General features: G+C 49.7%; 1 protein-coding gene across 2 annotated transcripts in view; it reads right to left on the minus strand.

Annotated features, from left to right (window-relative positions):
• The window catches only part of LOC119956571 (circularly permutated Ras protein 1-like), a 116,498-nt gene that overhangs the window by 62,469 nt on the left and 36,615 nt on the right, over nt 1–17,414 (minus strand). The window contains exons 5-7 of one of the 2 annotated variants that reach the window (XM_038783883.1): nt 6,249–6,335; nt 3,720–3,808; nt 45–224 (exon numbers count right to left, since the gene is read on the minus strand). In XM_038783883.1, the coding sequence (XP_038639811.1) occupies nt 45–224; nt 3,720–3,808; nt 6,249–6,335 (356 nt within the window). The remainder of the gene's footprint in view (nt 1–44; nt 225–3,719; nt 3,809–6,248; nt 6,336–17,414) is intronic. The other variant, XM_038783884.1, reaches the window with a different exon arrangement.

Here is a 17,414-nt window from a genome sequence, read left to right on the forward strand (position 1 = left end):
AAGAGTTTATCTGCCCACATGGCATACTCATTGCTCTCAGTTACCTCGAATGTTACACTCATACTGCCGGAGATATCAACACAGAACACCACCAGTTTATCATCGATATCCTCCGCGGTCACAGGATTAGGGACGTGGATATAAATCTGATCATCTCCGAGTCTGGCTTCATTGGAACGGTAATCCAGAACATTATTTTTGTTGCAAAATTCACATCTCCACATCTGAGGGGAAATAGAAATCTTATCAGCTGATTCTGAGGAGGATGGGATCGTTAGCTTAAAAAGAAAAAAATCAGTGTTTTGATAAATGAGGAAAAATTAACCATTAAAACCATGGAAAGCTAAAGAAAGGAGACACACCACCTGCCAAATTAACCCTCACCCTAACCCTTCACTCAAAGGTCCACAAGGAATCCATCAACCTATTCTTTCCCAATAGTGTCAATAGTAAAACAGTAAAATATTCCACATTCCAATAACACAATGGGTAAAAAAATCTCCAAATAAGTCAGTGTAGCAAATCTTGGGTGTTTTAATACAAATGTTTAAAATATTATGACAAGGAGAAACTATTTTTTTTCTGGGATAATCATAAGAAAGATGATTAGAGCCAAATTTTTCTGGAGTGAAAATAGGAAGTGTCTATTTTATAAAGGCAGTAGATATCTAAAATTCTCTCTCTTAAATGGGGAGGAGTGACATAGCAGTATTTTTATTGGACAAGTAATCCCGAGATTCAGGGCTAATGATCTGGGGACCTGGCTTCGAATCTTGCCACAGCAGATGGTGAAATTTGAAACCAATAAAAACCTGGAATTAAAAAATCTAATGATGATCAAGAATCCATTAGATCCACAGCAATGTGTTCGATTCTTTAAAAAGAAATGCACTCTCAGGCCCAACAAGCCACTCAGTACAAGAGCTCAACGAATGAAAAAAATGGCTGTGGAAACGAGATCAATGAGAACATTAAAGGTTGAGATTTCTGTTTGTTCAGGGGACATGGAACAAATTCAAGGCAGCACGGTAGCACAGTGGTTAGCACAGTTGCTTCACAGCTGCAGGGTCCCGGGTTTGATTCCTAGCTTGGTCACTGTCTGTGGGGAGTCTGCACGTTCTCCCCGTGTCTGCGTGGGTTTCCTCCGGGTGCTCCAGTTTCCTCCCACGGGTCACTGTCTGTGCGGAGTCTGCACGTTCTCCCCGTGTCTGCGTGGGTTTCCTCCGGTTGCTCCGGTTTCCTCCCACAGTCCAAAGATGTGCAGGTTAGGTGAATTGGCCAGGCTAAATTGTCCCTCCTGTCCAAAAAAGGGTAGTTGGGGTTACAGGGATAGGATGGAGGTGGGGGATATAGGGTGCAGGTTTGAGCTTGGGTAGGATGCTCTTTCCAAGGACCGGTGCAGACTCGATGGGCTGAATGGCCTCCTTCTGCACTGTAAATTCTATGAAATTTGGGTAAATTGATTCCAACTCCAAATCAGCCATAATCTAACTGAATGTTCTGAGTGATGGTTTCGGATTGGTAACTCCTGATCATCATTCTAATACCTTTCCCTCTTCATTTCGCTTCATTTGACAGAGAAATGCACCATGGGATTTTCGATAGGAAGACAAAAGATAATTACAGAATAGCTGAAGAGACCACTATAATACTTATTTCCATATCTCAGAGCCAGATTGTGAAAACAAGCAGGCTTACAGCCTGTTACATTGTAAAACCTTTATCGAAACCTGGCGTTATCAATAAAGGAAAGTTAAAAGGGGTTCACTGTATGGAAAGGAGGAAAGAATAACAGCTTGGTTCTACATTAATAGTTTTAATTTGTAGAGTTTTAGGAAGGAGCAATCCCATTTGGCTCAGTGCATTCTTTGTATGAGTTAACTTTAGCAAGAACATGTGACTAGATTTGCAACTCAGGGTGACATGGTGTCACAGTGGTTAGCACTGCTGCCCCACAGCATCAGGGACCCGGGGTGGAGTCAGGCATTGGGTCTGTGTGAAGTTTGCATGTTCTCCCCATGTTTGTGTGGGGTTTCCTCCGAGTGCTCCGGTTTCAAAGAACAAAGAACAAAGAAAAGTACAGCACAGGAACAGGCCCTTCGGCCCTCTAAACCTGCGCCGGCAATGCTGCCCGTCTAAACTAAAATCTTAAAATGTGCAGGTTAGGTGGGATAATGGGGATACGGCAGGGGAGTGGTCCTAGGTAGTGTGCTCTTTGCGATGGTCGGTACAGGCCCGATGGGCAGAATGGCCGTTTTTCTGCACCATGGGTCCTCTGCAATCCTTTTAGATTTTCATCATTCAAGTCTATGTATTAACTGAATGTAAAAGGAGCCTTTATCACCTTACATTTTAAACATTGCTACTGCCATGCATTCATATTCTATACACACTCCCACTTTATAATCTTCTGTAGTAGGTATACACAGTTTTAAGATTCTTCGCAACTTTACCACTAATTCTGGGTGCAATTCAGCAGAAAGATTTGAAAGTCCTGTCTCGGGTGTGGGGTATTGGTGGCTGCAACACCGAGATTTACCCATACTGCCGGTTCATGGCCTTGGGCTGGGGACACACTGGTGAGCTGAGAGATCAGCTCCTCACAGATGGGGCTATTTTGACCAACAGCCCCAATATCTGCACCCCCCACCTTTCAGGTCCCCCACTCACCCCCCACCCCACGCTTTGTGGACATAAGAAATACAAGCAGGAGCCTGCACCGCCATTTAATATGACCATGGCTCACCTATGCTAGTCTCAACTCCTTTTCTGTGCCATTTCCCCATAGCCCTCTATTCCTTGATGGACCCCTCCTCACCCATCCCTCCTTACCCCTCCCCAAGGGCCCAAACCCTGGCAGTGCCAACTTGGCACCTTGGCAATGCCTGACTGCCCTAGGCACTGCGGTGGTGTCACCTGTGCACACTGACAATGCCAGGCTGGCAATGCCAGGGTGCCTGGAGAGTGCCAGGGTGAGACCTGTGCCATAGGTCTCGAATGGCCTGTGAGACCCCCTGAGATTCCTTCACACCTGGTCCATGTTTGTGGAAACCAGTGCTAAACAGCACCTTCTCCCCGATTCCCTGGCGCCGTCTGAAAGCGGCATCCGGGTATTTAAATGAACCTATCAGAGCACTTAAATCTGTAGATCTGGATCTTGTCCAGCAAGTTCTGTGGGGGGGGGGGGGGGGGGGGGGGGGGGTGTCCTGGGACCTAGCCCTCCACCTCTCTTTGACAAAGTAGGAAGTCTTACAACACCAGGTTAAAGTCCAACAGGTTTGTTTCAAACACGAGCTTTCGGAGCGCAGCTCCTTCCTCAGGTGAATGGCGAGGTATGTTCCAGAAACATTTATATAGACTATATAAATGTTTGTCTATATAAATGTTTCTGGAACATACCTCACCATTCACCTGAGGAAGGAGCTGCGCTCCGAAAGCTCGTGTTTGAATCAAACCTGTTGGACTTTAACCTGGTGGTGTAAGACTTCTTACTGTGCTCACCCCAATCCAACGCCGGCATCTCCACATCTTTGACAAAGTGTCAGCAGTGTATCAGCCAGATATCCTCTGTTTTACCACCCAAGTTGACACTTTGCTCAAAGAAATGGCTGAATTTCGTGCTCCAACTCTAATGGTTAATGCTGAACAGAAGCTGAACATTACTTCTCTTAATCATTGTATCACATTCAATCGGCCCATGCAGAGTGTGTTTTACTCACTGTGGCATGCAAATCCTGCACCTTGCTGAAAGTAGACATCGCTGCTGAGCAACTCTGACAATAGGTGGGAACATTCTTTTCAGGCTTCACTGTAACCAAAACATTAAAATGCTAGGACACTATAGTCAACAAGAAACAAAAGCTGTGTGTATTTCACATCAACTTTAGTCTGTAAATGCACAAATATTTCTACACAGTTTCTATTATATCTCCAAGGTTAAAGAATAAATAATACTCTGCAATCCTTAACATCACAGTGGAGCATCTCAAACATCAAGGCCAGGATTTCTGTGGAGTTATGGAGAGCCGAGGTCCATTCAGATACGGATAGTCATCACCACCCTGCTATTTCTAACAGACCCTATTTTTGTCGGGTGTGGGATGGGGTTAGGGATGGAGACAGGACATGACTCCTCACATGGGAAAGCCAAGCTCAGCAGGGTCCTGTACCAGCCTCCCCAAACAGGCGGTGGAATGTGGCGACTAGGGGCTTTTCACAGTAACTTCATTGAAGACTACTCGTGACAATAAGCGATTTTCATTTTCATTTGAACTGTAATCAAACAGAATCCATTTTCACTGGAGAAAAGGGCTTTATCTCACAGCATTGGAGTTGCAAATCTCGAGAAAAGGCATAAATACTCTTGAATAGCAGATAAGGTCTGTAGAACTGCCAGCTGTCAAGCTATTGAAGTAGCCAGTCTTTTAAACTTAGCGTTTAAAACTGTCTGTCTGTGCCTGTGAGTTGAATAATAACTGTTCCATCAATTTCAATGGCTGTCTGTTGACCAAGGTGCTATCGTTATAGCATTATTAGCAGTTGGCTGTTTTTAAACATTTATTCATTCACAAGATATGATGTCACTGGCAACGCCAGATTCATCGCCCATCCATAATTACCCTTGAGTGGGTAGTAAGCTTAAACTTCTGCTGGTTTACGCAGGTACACCCTGTCAGGAAGGGACCCAGTGACAGTGAAGGAACAGTGATAATCTTTCAGGTCAGGATGGTTGCGTCTTGGAGGAGAATGTGCAGGTGGTAGTGTTTCCATGTATCAGCTGCCCTTGTCCCACAACCTAACATCATCACAGTAGATGTTGGAAGTTCACAACTGATTGACAGTTCAAAGATATTATTAAAATATTGAGCAGGATTCAGCAGACTTGAGTCAAAGTCGGGTAGAACAAAGCTGCTAAATCATTGCCCATCAGCTGTCTTTAATGTAGGGTTATGAATCAAAATGTCTATTTTTATGCAAGATTAAGTGTCTGAAGCAGTTTATATGTATTGAATGGGCTTTTGTGAATAGCAGCTTTTTTATTATAGTAAAATCTATAATAGATATTTACAACTTTATTTTACTCTATCTCTGCATGGCTCCTGAGGTATGTCTATGTAGATACGAAGTGAGTTGATATGGGCCACAAATTGTTACTAAGTTGGTTGAAGGATTATATGGGTGAGAAGGGACAGAGGGGTGCCTTTGGAGATGGATGGGTATGGGGAGTACTAGGGGTCTTTGTGGATTGGTGGGTGGATGGAGATGAAGGGTGTGAGGGGTGGGGTCTAGAGGGCGAAATGCATAAAACAACAACTGGGCTGAAGCCCCAGAGGAAAGAAACCGGACTTTTAAACAGCCCACCTTGGCATTTGTGGATGCCCCGGATCTGCTCCAGGTTGGTGGGGATGACTCCATCTTGCACCACCCTCACTATTCAGGGAATTCTATCCCAAAGCGGGTGCCGTGAGCTTGGAGATTTCTCGACTCCCGTTGCCCAACCTTGAAGCAGAAATCTATGCTCAAGTGTCTGGAAGTGTGGTGTCTTCATACATTTTTTACATGGTTACGATAAAAAATTGTGGGTGGATTTTTCTTAATCCTAATGAAGGCCCAGTTCCCACATGTACTGAAGAAGAAATGGGGCATCGTTCTGGAAAGATTTCTATCTGAACAATGATTCCCGGAGCTCTCAGTGAGTTCCCCTTACCTGGGTTATGTATCTCAGTGTCTCTAATTAAAATGGATCATTGTGGGTGACCAGTTGTATTGGTGTAATACAATGATCAATGTTTTGGCCTTGGCTACTTACAATATATTAACAGTTTAGATGAGGAGTATGGGTGACCTGTCTAAAGTTTGCAGGTGAAATATAGTTATGTGCAAAAGTAAACTGTCAGGAGGGTGCAATGTGGCTGGAAAAGGATATCGACCAGTTACATTATTGGGCAAATAGGTGGCATGTGGAGCATAATCGAATATTGGTGTTTATTGCATCAGAGGCGCAAAATAAAAGTAGAACATAGAACATACAGTGCAGAAGGAGGCCATTCGGCCCATCGGGTCTGCACCAACTCACTTAAGCCCTCACTTCCACCCTATCCCCATAACCCAATAACCCCTCCTAATCTTTTTGGACACCAAGGGCAATTTAGCGTGTGACTAGTATTGTACAGCTTGTTCACCCAGCAATAGATTATGTGGTACCGTGATTATCGGATCAGTGAATCTTAATTGATGTTAATATTCACCATTCTGGAGGTTGACGAGTTTCCCCAAATTCACCAACACCACATTGGTGTTTCCCTTTAACTCTTCTTTCTCTTGTTTTAGAAATGCTGGCAAAGAAAGAAAGGAAGATATGGAAGTTTCAGGAGCCCAGCAAACATTGTAACATGAGACACATGAGTCACAAAGCCTCGAATTATTAAACACCACATTCAGAAGAAACAGGTACAATAATGAACTGCTAATGGTTCTGGAAAGGTTTAGCTGATGATTCAAATCAGGATGGAAACTTGCTAACGCAAATGCAATTGAACAGGCCAGATTGTCATAGCAACACAATTCAGTCAGTGATATCTTTTAGGGAAGGGGCCCCATCATTTAACTGAGTTGAGTCAGAAAGCAATCAACAAGATCTCAGCAGACCAGGTAACGAATGAGGTTTTTCAGATATTGACAGGTTGGACAACGAGCAATTGGGTATGGTTCCATAGTCAGATGGAATGGGTCCTAGAAAATGTGCTAATTCGGACAAAGAAATGTCTTATCGATAGTGTTCCCTTCCTGTGATGGATCAACAGTCCTCCATGTTGAATATCACTTACAGGAACAATGAGGGTTAGGGTTAGGGTTAGGAACAATGAGGTAAGCAGGGGTGTGATTTCCCCCCCATGTTGTGCCCAGTGTCGATCCACATGTGCGGGGGAACCGACCGCCCATCCGACTGAGGAGGGGCCAAAAGGGGAGTCACGTGACGTGTACACATAGAACATAGAACATAGAACGATACAGCGCAGTACAGGCCCTTCGGCCCTCGATGTTGCACCGACATGGAAAAAATCTAAAGGCCATCTAACCTACACTATGCCCTTATCATCCATATGCTTATCCAATAAATTTTTAAATGCCCTCAATGTTGGCGAGTTCACTACTGTTGCAGGTAGGGCATTCCACGGCCTCACCACTCTTTGCGTAAAAAACCCACCTCTGACCTCTGTCCTATATCTATTACCCCTCAATTTAAGGCTATGTCCCCTCGTGCTAGCCACCTCCATCCGCGGGAGAAGGCTCTCGCTGTCCACCCTATCTAACCCTCTGATCATTTTGTATGCCTCTATAGAAAATCATTGATCCTTCAATAAACTGATGGGCAACATATGCCACAGAGAGAGTGTGTCACGTCCTCGCAGACATGGCACCTTGTGGAGGAGGACACCAGCTCCCAATGGCAGTAAAGGTCACTGCAGCACTAAATTTGTACCCCACTGGGTCACTCCAGGGCTTGAGCTACGACCCCAACTGTTCACTTTATATATTAATGATTTGGACAAGAGAACTAAATGTATTATCTCAAAATTTGCAGATGATACAATGTTGGGTGGGAGGGTGAGCTGTGAGGAGGAAACGTTGCTTCGATAGCTCGGATGGTAGAGCAGAGGACTGTAGAGTTTACAAAGAGCTGTGAGGAGGATGCAGAGATGCTTCAGCGGGATTTGGACAGGCTGAGTGAGTGGGCATGTGCATGGCAGATGCAGAATAATGTGGGTAAATGTGAGGTTATCCACTTCGGTAGCAGAAATTGGAAGGCAGATTATTATTGAAATGTGTGTAAATAGAGAGAGGCAGATACTCAGCGAGACCCTGGTGTCCTCGTGCATCAGTCGCTGAAAGTAAGCGTGCAGGTACAGCAGGCAGGGAAGAAGGCAAATGGTATGTAGGCCTTCATAGCGAGAGGATTGGAGTACAGGTAGAGGGATGTTTTACTGCAATTGTACAGGGCATTGGTGAGGCCACAGCTGGAGTATTGGGCGCAGTTTTGGTGTCCTTATCTAGGAAGGATGTTCTTGCTATGGAGGGAGCGCAGTGAAGGTTTACCAGGCTGATTCCTCGGATTCATCGGATGGTGGGACTCTCATATGAGGAGAGACAAAGTTGGTTAGGATTATATTCATTGGAGTTTAGATTCAGAAAGAATGCTCCCGATGGTGGGAGAGTCCAGAACTAGGGGTCATAGTTTGAAGATAAGGGGTAAACCTTTTAGGACTGAGGTGAGGAGAGAGTGGTGGGCCTGTGGAATTCATTGCCGCGGAGTGCAGTGGAGGCCGGGACGCTAAATAGATTCAAGGCAGAGATAGATAAATTCTTGATGTCGCGAGGAATTAAGGGCTACGGGGAGAATGCTGGTAGGTGGAGTTGAAATGCCCATCAGCCATGATTGAATGGCAGAGTGGACTCGATGGGCCGAATGGCCTTACTTCCACTCCTATGTCTTATGGTCTTAAATGTCTTCACCCAGAGAGCGGTGAATCTGTGGAATTCACTACCACAGAAAGTAGTTGAGGCCAAAACTTTGTGTAATTTCAAGAAGGAATTAGATATAGTTCTTGGGGCTAAAGGGATCAAGAGATATAGGAGAAGGTGAGATCAGGATATGAACTTGACGATCAGCCGTGATCACAATGAATGGCGGAGCAGGCTCGAGGGGCCAAAAGGCCTCCTCCTGCTTCTATTTTTGATGTATGTTTCTGTGTAAGAGAAGTGCAACAGACTCTGGATCTGTAAAGACTTAATTACCTGCAAATGCTCACATTCTAAGCATTGTCTGCAACATACCTCTTCATTCACCTGAGGAAGGAGCTGCGCTCCGAAAGCTCGTGTTTGAAACAAACCTGTTGGACTTTAACCTGGTGTTGTAAGGCTTCTTACTGTGCTCACCCCAGTCCAACGCTGACATCTCCACATCCGCGTAAGAGAAAGAGGAACATGTGGCCTTTTCCGAGGACGTGCCAGAGGACAGGCAAAATGATGAAGGACAGGCACCGGTGACAGTCCAACATGCCACGAAGTCCAAGGAAGCCCTCACCATCTCCAGATTCTCCTGAGGCAAGGCTGTGTCCATCAACTCAACCTGGCCCACTGGGCGGGGGGGGGGGGGGGGGGGGGGGGGGGGGGGAGAGAGAGAGAATATGGGGGAAGGTTTGGGCAGGTCCATTGTGAGGGCTAAAGTGACAGAGGCTTCACATATATCGTGTGAAACATTTTAATGTGACAGATTTATCTTCCTCCAGCAACAAATAGCGACCTCACCACTGCCCAATTACTGTTCCTCACACTTCCTGGTCCTACCTGGTCTTCTGCTACATCTAGGTGTGTCCCCAGGTTACACATCAGAGGTGGAGGCAGCCTGCTGCATTCCGTGCACTGTGACCTTTGATGCCCTTTGTGGGTGTCCTCTGGTGGGTCGGGAGCCGGACTTTCTGGCTGACTTATCAATGTCACAGGTGTTGCCATGCCACCTGTTCTGCCCGCTGCCCTTGAGATGCCCCAGTGTCAGGAGGGGGGGAATCTAAAGAACTGGAGAGGGCCGCCGTCTTCTTGTTGGAAGCCCTGGGATGGGCCCCAACGCTTTCCCCTCCCTGAGGGTGACCTTGGAGCCCTGGGTGATTCCATGGGGTAGAAGGGCAGCTGGAGTGAGCTCCAGAGGCCGCTGAGTCATCTGGCGTTGCCAGCCCTGGAGGCTCCGCACTGTCTGCACCCTGGTGTTGATGTCTTCACCAATGGCCCTCAATGACTGGTCCACACTCTGGAGTGCCTCAGCAATGTCCACCTACATCCGGGACATCAATAGAGACACAATGTCGATGCCCTCAGCTATAGTCACCACAGACTGAGCCATGCTTTGGCCACCACCATTTAAGGCGCAGACATTGTGCTCCAGGTTTTCCACTGCAGTCGCCAACCTAGCAGTGATGGCCTGGGTGTCGTCCAATTCTGGCACCATCTCCTGCGTGTAGAGGCTTTGGTACTCCTCCGGTCAGCCTTGCATGTCGCTGGCACCCATCCCCGGAATCTCAAGGCTGTGGCCGATTATCTGCATCAGCTCTGGGTGAACCTTGTCCAGAGACTCGGCATCTGCCTGGGACCCAGCTGGGTCCCTGGATCCAGCAGACCCCCGATTGCTGACTCCCCTGGAAGTTCCTGTTTCCACCTGATATACATCAGCCACTGTGGTGCTCGCTAGATTGTGCCCCCAAAACCTGTCCACTAATGCCGCCCACCGAGGTGCGTGTCTCTGCGTTGGTGGAAGGTGGGGTGACAGCTGTGACGCAGTGTTGGTGGTCCCCTTGGAGCCTTTTGGGTGGGGGGGGGGGGGGGGGGGGGCGATTCTGGATGGCCCAGACTCATCAGATGGTGATCCTGAGAGAGAATGGACAAATGGTCAGTGAGGGTGAGGAATTGAACAAACGAATGTGATACAAATTGGGATAATTAGTTAGGATAATGTAGAGGATTGACCCAGGTATAGATAGAGAAATACAGCACAGAACAGGCCCTTCGGCCCACGATGTTGCGCCGAACTTTTGTCCTAGGTTAATCATAGAATTTTGGATAATTTGTCATGGCCAATCCACCCAACCTGCACATCTTTGGACTGTGGGAGGAAACCGGAGTACCCGGAGGAAACCCACGCAGTCACGGGGAGGATGTGCAGACTCCACACAGACAGCGACCCAAGTCGAAATCGAACTTGGGACCCTGGAGCTGTGAAGCAATTGTGCTATCCACAATGCTACCGTGCTGCCCTTAAGAAGTTAACCTACACTCCCTTATTCTACCCTAATCCAAGTACCTATCCAATAACCGTTTGAAGGTCCATAAATTTTCCGACTCAACTACTACCACAGGCAGTGCATTCCATGCCCCCACTACTCCCTGGGTAAAGAACCTACCTCTGACATCCCCTCTATATCTTCCACCATTTATCTTAAATTTATGTCCCCTTGTAATGGTGTGTTCCACCCGGGGAAAAAGTCTCTGACTATCTACTCTATCTATTCCCCTGATCATCTTATAAACCTCTATCAAGTCGCCCCTCATCCTTCTCCGTTCCAATGAGAAAAGGCCCAGCACCCTCAATCTTTCCTCGTATGACCTACTCTCCATTCCAGGCAACATCCTGGTAAATCTCCTCTGCACCTTTTCCAAAGCTTCCACATCCTTCCTAAAATGAGGTGACCAGAACTGCACACAGTACTCCAAATGTGGCCTGACCAAGGTTTTGTACAGCTGCATCATCACCTCACGGCTCTTAAATTCAATCCCTCTGCTAATGAACGCTAGCACACCATAGGCCTTCTTCACAGCTCTATCCACTTGAGTGGCAACTTTCAAAGAACAATGAACATAGACCCCAAGATCTCTCTGCTCCTCCACATTGCCAAGAACCCTACCATTAACCCTGTATTCCGCATTCAGATTTGTCCTTCCAAAATGGACAACCTCACACTTGTCAGGGTTAAACTCCATCTGCCACTTCTCAGCCCAGCTCTGCATTCTATCTATGTCTCTTTGAAGCCGACAACAGCCCTCCTCACTATCCACAACTCCACCAATCTTCGTATCATCTGCAAATTTACTGACCCACCCTTCCACTCCCTCATCCAAGTCGTTAATGAAAATCACAAACAGCAGAGGACCCAGAACTGATCCCTGCGGTACGCCACTGATAACTGGGCTCCAGGCTGAATATTTGCCATCCACCACAACTCTCTGTCTTCTATCGGTTAGCCAGTTTGTTATCCAACTGGCCAAATTTCCCACTATCCCATGCCTCCTTACTTTCTGCATAAGCCTACCATGGGGAACCTTATCAAATGCCTTACTAAAATCCATGTACACTACATCCACTGCTTTACCTTCATCCACATGCTTGGTCACCTCCTCAAAGAATTCAATAAGACTTGTAAGGCAAGACCTACCCCTCACAAATCCGTGCTGACTATCCCTAATCAAGCAATGCCTTTCCAGATGCTCAGAAATCCTATCCCTCAGTACCCTTTCCATTACTTTGCCTACCACCGAAGTAAGACTAACTGGCCTGTAATTCCCAGGGTTATCCCTATTCCCTTTTTTGAACAGGGGCACGACATTCGCCACTCTCCAATCCTCTGGTACCACCCCTGTTGACAGCGAGGACGAAAAGATCATTGCCAACGGCTCTGCAATTTCATTTCTTGCTTCCCATAGAATCCTTGGATATATCCCGTCAGGCCCGGGGGACTTGTCTATCCTCAAGTTTTTCAAAACGCGCAACACATCTTCCTTCCTGACAAGTATCTCCTCAAGCTTATCAGTCTGCTTCACGCTGTCCTCTCCAACAATATGGCCCCTCTCATTTGTAAATACTGAAGAAAAATACTTGTTCAAGACCGCTCCTATCTCTTCAGACTCAATACACAATCTCCCGCTACTGTCCTTAATCGGACCTACTCTCACTCTAGTCATTCTCATATTTCTCACGTATGTGTAAAAGGCCTTGGGGTTTTCCTTGATCCTACCCGCCAAAGATTTTTCATGCCCTCTCTTAGCTCTCCTAATCCCTTTCTTCAGTTCCCTCCTGGCTCCGGAAAGTAGGGTAATGAGTTTATCAGGGAATGAACAAAGTAACTGAGCAAAGCATGGCCAGGAAGGGGGGAGGGGCAGTTGCTAGGACGAGAATGCTGAGCGAAAGGGGCCCCCAAAGGCTGAGGAATGTGAAATCAGCCAATCAGGATATATGGCCAGGTCAGGAAGTGTATAGGGATGACCTATGGGAATCTTGCATTCATTACTGTTGCCTGATTTGGTCGTATGTAGGTGAAACTTGATGCAACTTGAATGTATCTGTACAGAAATGCTTTGTGCTTTTTGCTCACTCTCGCTGTTGAAGATCCAGGAGACATGGTTGTGTCCTGTGCTCCCAATAGAGTGAGTCACCCAGCTAGCTGGTTAAAATAAACAATAATTGATACCTGCAAATCCGTCTCAAATTTTATTGAGACCAGACTGACAGCAAAAGAATCAGGATTGTCATTGGGGAAGGATCGTGTTGGACAACATCAAAAACTCACTTGAGACAGGTCACCTGCATGAAGGATCAGTGGATCCTCATTCTCTGGCACAGGCAGACCTCGCGGTTAGTGACTACTCTCTCCTCAGACAACCTCACAATCTCCAGGACTCTTTCTTCATCGCGTGTGAGAACAAGGATTTTTGGCATCCTGACCCTGTCTTTGCCCTTTCCCGATTATTATGGGCTATCTTCCCCTCTGGGTACAAAGGGCTTTGTGAGCTACACGCTTGATGGGTCAGGGGATCAATAGCAGGTAGCATGTGATCAATGCACCAAGACAGCATGGGGATGTGGTCGTGGGTGGCAGCAGGTTCTGAGGAACAAGCGTGAAGATTGGTTGTGGGGTGGTGTCAGCCAATGGATTGGGGGCAGGTGGGTTGGGAAATTGTGGAGTGGCAGGCGGGACTGATGCCAGCAGACAGGTGGTAACTTACCTTCGCAGCTCAGTGAGGGTCACTAATTTCCTACCGACAATGGACCCTGGTCCTCCTGGTCACTCTCCCCACACTGACCTCCTGGTCACACTGCCCACACTGACCCCCTGGTCACACTGACCTCCTGGTCACTCTGCCCACACTGACCTCCTGGTCACTCTGCCCACACTGACCTCCTGGTCACTCTGCCCACACTGACCCCCTGGTCACTCTGCCCACACTGACCTCCTGGTCACTCTCCCCACACTGACCTCCTGGTCACAGTGGCCACACTGATCTGGTCACACAGCCCACACTGACCTCCTGGTCACTCTGCCCACACTGACCTCCTGGTCACACAGCCCACACTGACCTCCTGGTCACTCTGCCCACACTGACCCCCTGGTCACACTGACCTCCTGGTCAATCTGCCCACACTGACCTCCTGGTCACACTGCCCACACTGACCTCCTGGTCACTCTGCCCACACTGACCTCCTGGTCACTCTGCCCACACTGACCTCCTGGTCACACTGCCCACACTGACCTCCTGGTCACTCTGCCCGCACTGACCTCCTGGTCACTCTGCCCACACTGACCTGGTCACTCTGCCCACACTGACCCCCTGGTCACTCTGCCCACACTGACCTGGTCACTCTGCCCACACTGACCCCCTGGTCACTCTGCCCACACTGACCTCCTGGTCACTCTGCCCACACTGACCTCCCGGTCACTCTGCCCGCACTGACCCCCTGGTCACTCTGCCCGCACTGACCTCCTGGTCACTCTGCCCACACTGACCTCCTGGTCACTCTGCCCACACTGACCTCCTGGTCACACTGCCCACACTGACCTGGTCACACTGCCCACACTGACCTCCTGGTCACTCTGCCCACACTGACCTCCCGGTCACACTGCCCACACTGACCCCCTGGTCACTCTGCCCACACTGACCTCCTGGTCACTCTGCCCACACTGACCTCCTGGTCACTCTGCCCACACTGACCTCCTGGTCACTCTGCCTGCACTGACCTCCTGGTCACTCTGCCCGCACTGACCTCCTGGTCACTCTGCCCACACTGACCTCCCGGTCACTCTGCCCGCACTGACCCCCTGGTCACTCTGCCCGCACTGACCTCCTGGTCACTCTGCCCACACTGACCTCCTGGTCACTCTGCCCACACTGACCTCCTGGTCACTCTGCCCACACTGACCCCCTGGTCACTCTGCCCACACTGACCTCCTGGTCACTCTGCCCACACTGACCTCCTGGTCAATCTGCCCACACTGACCTCCTGGTCACTCTGCCCACACTGACCTCCTGGTCACTCTGCCCACACTGACCTCCTGGTCACTCTGCCCACACTGACCTCCTGGTCACTCTGCCCACACTGACCTCCTGGTCACTCTGCCCACACTGACCTCCTGGTCACACTGACCTGGTCACACTGCCCACACTGACCTCCTGGTCACTCTGCCCACACTGACCCCCTGGTCACTCTGCCCGCACTGACCTCCTGGTCACTCTGCCCACACTGACCTCCTGGTCACACTGACCTGGTCACACTGCCCACACTGACCCCCTGGTCACACTGACCTCCTGGTCACACTGCCCACACTGACCTCCTGGTCACACTGACCCCCTGGTCACACTGACCTGGTCACTCTGCCCACACTGATCTCCTGGTCACTCTGCCCACACTGACCTCCTGGTCACACTGACCCCCTGGTCACACTGACCCCCTGGTCACACTGACCTCCTGGTCACACTGACCCCCTGGTCACACTGCCCACACTAACAGCCACTGTTCTCCCACCCTGTCGGGGGATATTGAGAAGCATGTCAGGGCAGCATCCCCAAAGCGAGGAACAGGACTCCCCACTGCCGGACTGGGACCGTTGCAGCTGAACTGGTTCGTGGCGAACAGCTGAATTGGTGAAGGTGAGGGTGGGAGTCGGTGTTGGGGTCAGTGTTGGGGTGAGGGTTATGGTCGGGGGAGGGGGGTCAGGGCCAGGGTTCGTGGTCGGGTGAGGGTAGGGTTTGGGGTAGGGGTGAGGGTGAGGGTTCAGGTGAGGGTTCGGGTGAGGGTTCGGGTCAGGGTTCGGGTCAGGGTTCGGGTCAGGGTTCGGGTCGGGGTTCGGGTCGGGGTTTGGGTCGGGGTTCGGGTCGGGGTTCGGGTCGGGGTTCGGGTCGGGGTTCGGGTCGGGGTTCGGGTCGGGGTTCGGGCCAGGGTTCGGGTCAGGGTTCGGGTCAGGGTTGGGGTCGGGGTTGAGGTCGGGGTTGGGGTGAGGTTGAGAGTCAGGGTGGGAGTCGGGGTAGGAGTTGGGGGTCAAGGTTCGGGTTCAGGTGAGAGTAGGGTTGAGGGTTGGGGTGAAGGTGAGGGTTGAGGTGAGATTTCGGGTCAGGGTTCAGGTGAGGGCTCGGGTCAGGGTAGGGGTCGGGGTTACGGGTGAGGGTGAGAGTCAGGGTGGGGGTCGGGGAAGGGGTTGGGGTCAAGGTTCGGGTTCGGGTTCAGGTAGGGGTGGGGGTTGGGGTCAGGGCCGAGTCAGGGTGAGAGTCAGGGTGAGAGTCAGGGTGAGAGTCAGGGTGAGAGTCAGGGTGAGAGTCAGGGTGAGAGTCAGGGTGAGAGTCAGGATGGGTGTAAAGTTAGATTATTCCCACTAACTTCATCAAAACCCGATTGAGTTTGAACACCTCTATTCAATCACATTTTCACTTTACTGGTCTTCAGAAATAAAACCTTCCACACCTGGACCACTATTACTATTTACTGCATACCGCTTCCCGTCTGGGTAAAGACCCGCTTCTGCCAATAGACAACGTTTACACCAAACATCGTCCTCATTGGTGGCTGCAGAACAGTTATCTGGGGAGCTGAAGGCCTTTGTCACCAGTTGACCGAGTTAAATGTTGAAGATGGAGCCCAGGTGGTGATCCTGGAGAAAGGTCACTCATTGGTTTGAAGTGACCGACATAATGGCCACCCCCAGGATCTCACAATGAAGATTTTAGTCTGGGGCCTGGTATGGACGCAAACATTGATAAGGTGTCCCGCCAGTGTGACGTCTGTTAGGAACATCAGTGGCACCAATAGAAATGGCCTTGCTGTCCTTGCCCGCTAATCCAGCCGTACTCCAAGTGGCTGGAGGTCCACCGAATACTGTCTATCAACACGGCCATAACGATCGAGAAACTCTGCCTCCTTCTTCACCCACAGGGTCCCAGAGGTCCTCCTGCCCAAACAGGGCCCCAACCAGCTGACATCGAACGGGTTGGGCAGCAGGTTGTACAGACCCTGGAGCAGAGTTTGAGGAAACCGGGCACTGTCTGGTTGGTTACCAGGTTGACTCGATTTCTGTTTGCTTACCGGACCGACCCCACTATGTAGTTACCAGGATTGTCCCTGCAGAGATTCTGATGGGTCGACGTCTACAGACCAGATTGGGGTTGCGTTGCCGGTCACAAACTGCGAAAGGTGCAGGATCTTCAGGTCAAGCATCCGGTTGGTGTTTTTGTCCCGGGGCACTGCTGGCTTAAGGGATGTACTGCGATGGACCGGGCCAACCTCGTATCACCTGTAAGTGGGGAGCCAATAAGAGAAGCGCCACATGGATCACCTTAAAGGCAGGTGGCCAGCGGCGTGCCAGCGAGTGGCTCCTCAGACAGCCCCGCGGCCCTGTTAGACCTTTACCACGTCTCCGACATCTGTGCCACATGGTGGCCGTACCCTTCCGCCCAACTCCCTGTCGGCCTCCTCTGATTCGGAGATGGACTCGGCTCCCCCTGTGCTGGTCTGTCGGTGCCTCCACCGCTGGTGTCCGAGATTCCCTGCGGTCTGGAGGGGTGCACCCCCCCCCCCCCCCCCCCCACTACCCTCCAGACCCTCC

Source organism: Scyliorhinus canicula, chromosome 23 (genome assembly GCF_902713615.1).
Source record: "Scyliorhinus canicula chromosome 23, sScyCan1.1, whole genome shotgun sequence".
Classification (NCBI taxonomy): Eukaryota; Metazoa; Chordata; class Chondrichthyes; order Carcharhiniformes; family Scyliorhinidae; genus Scyliorhinus; species Scyliorhinus canicula.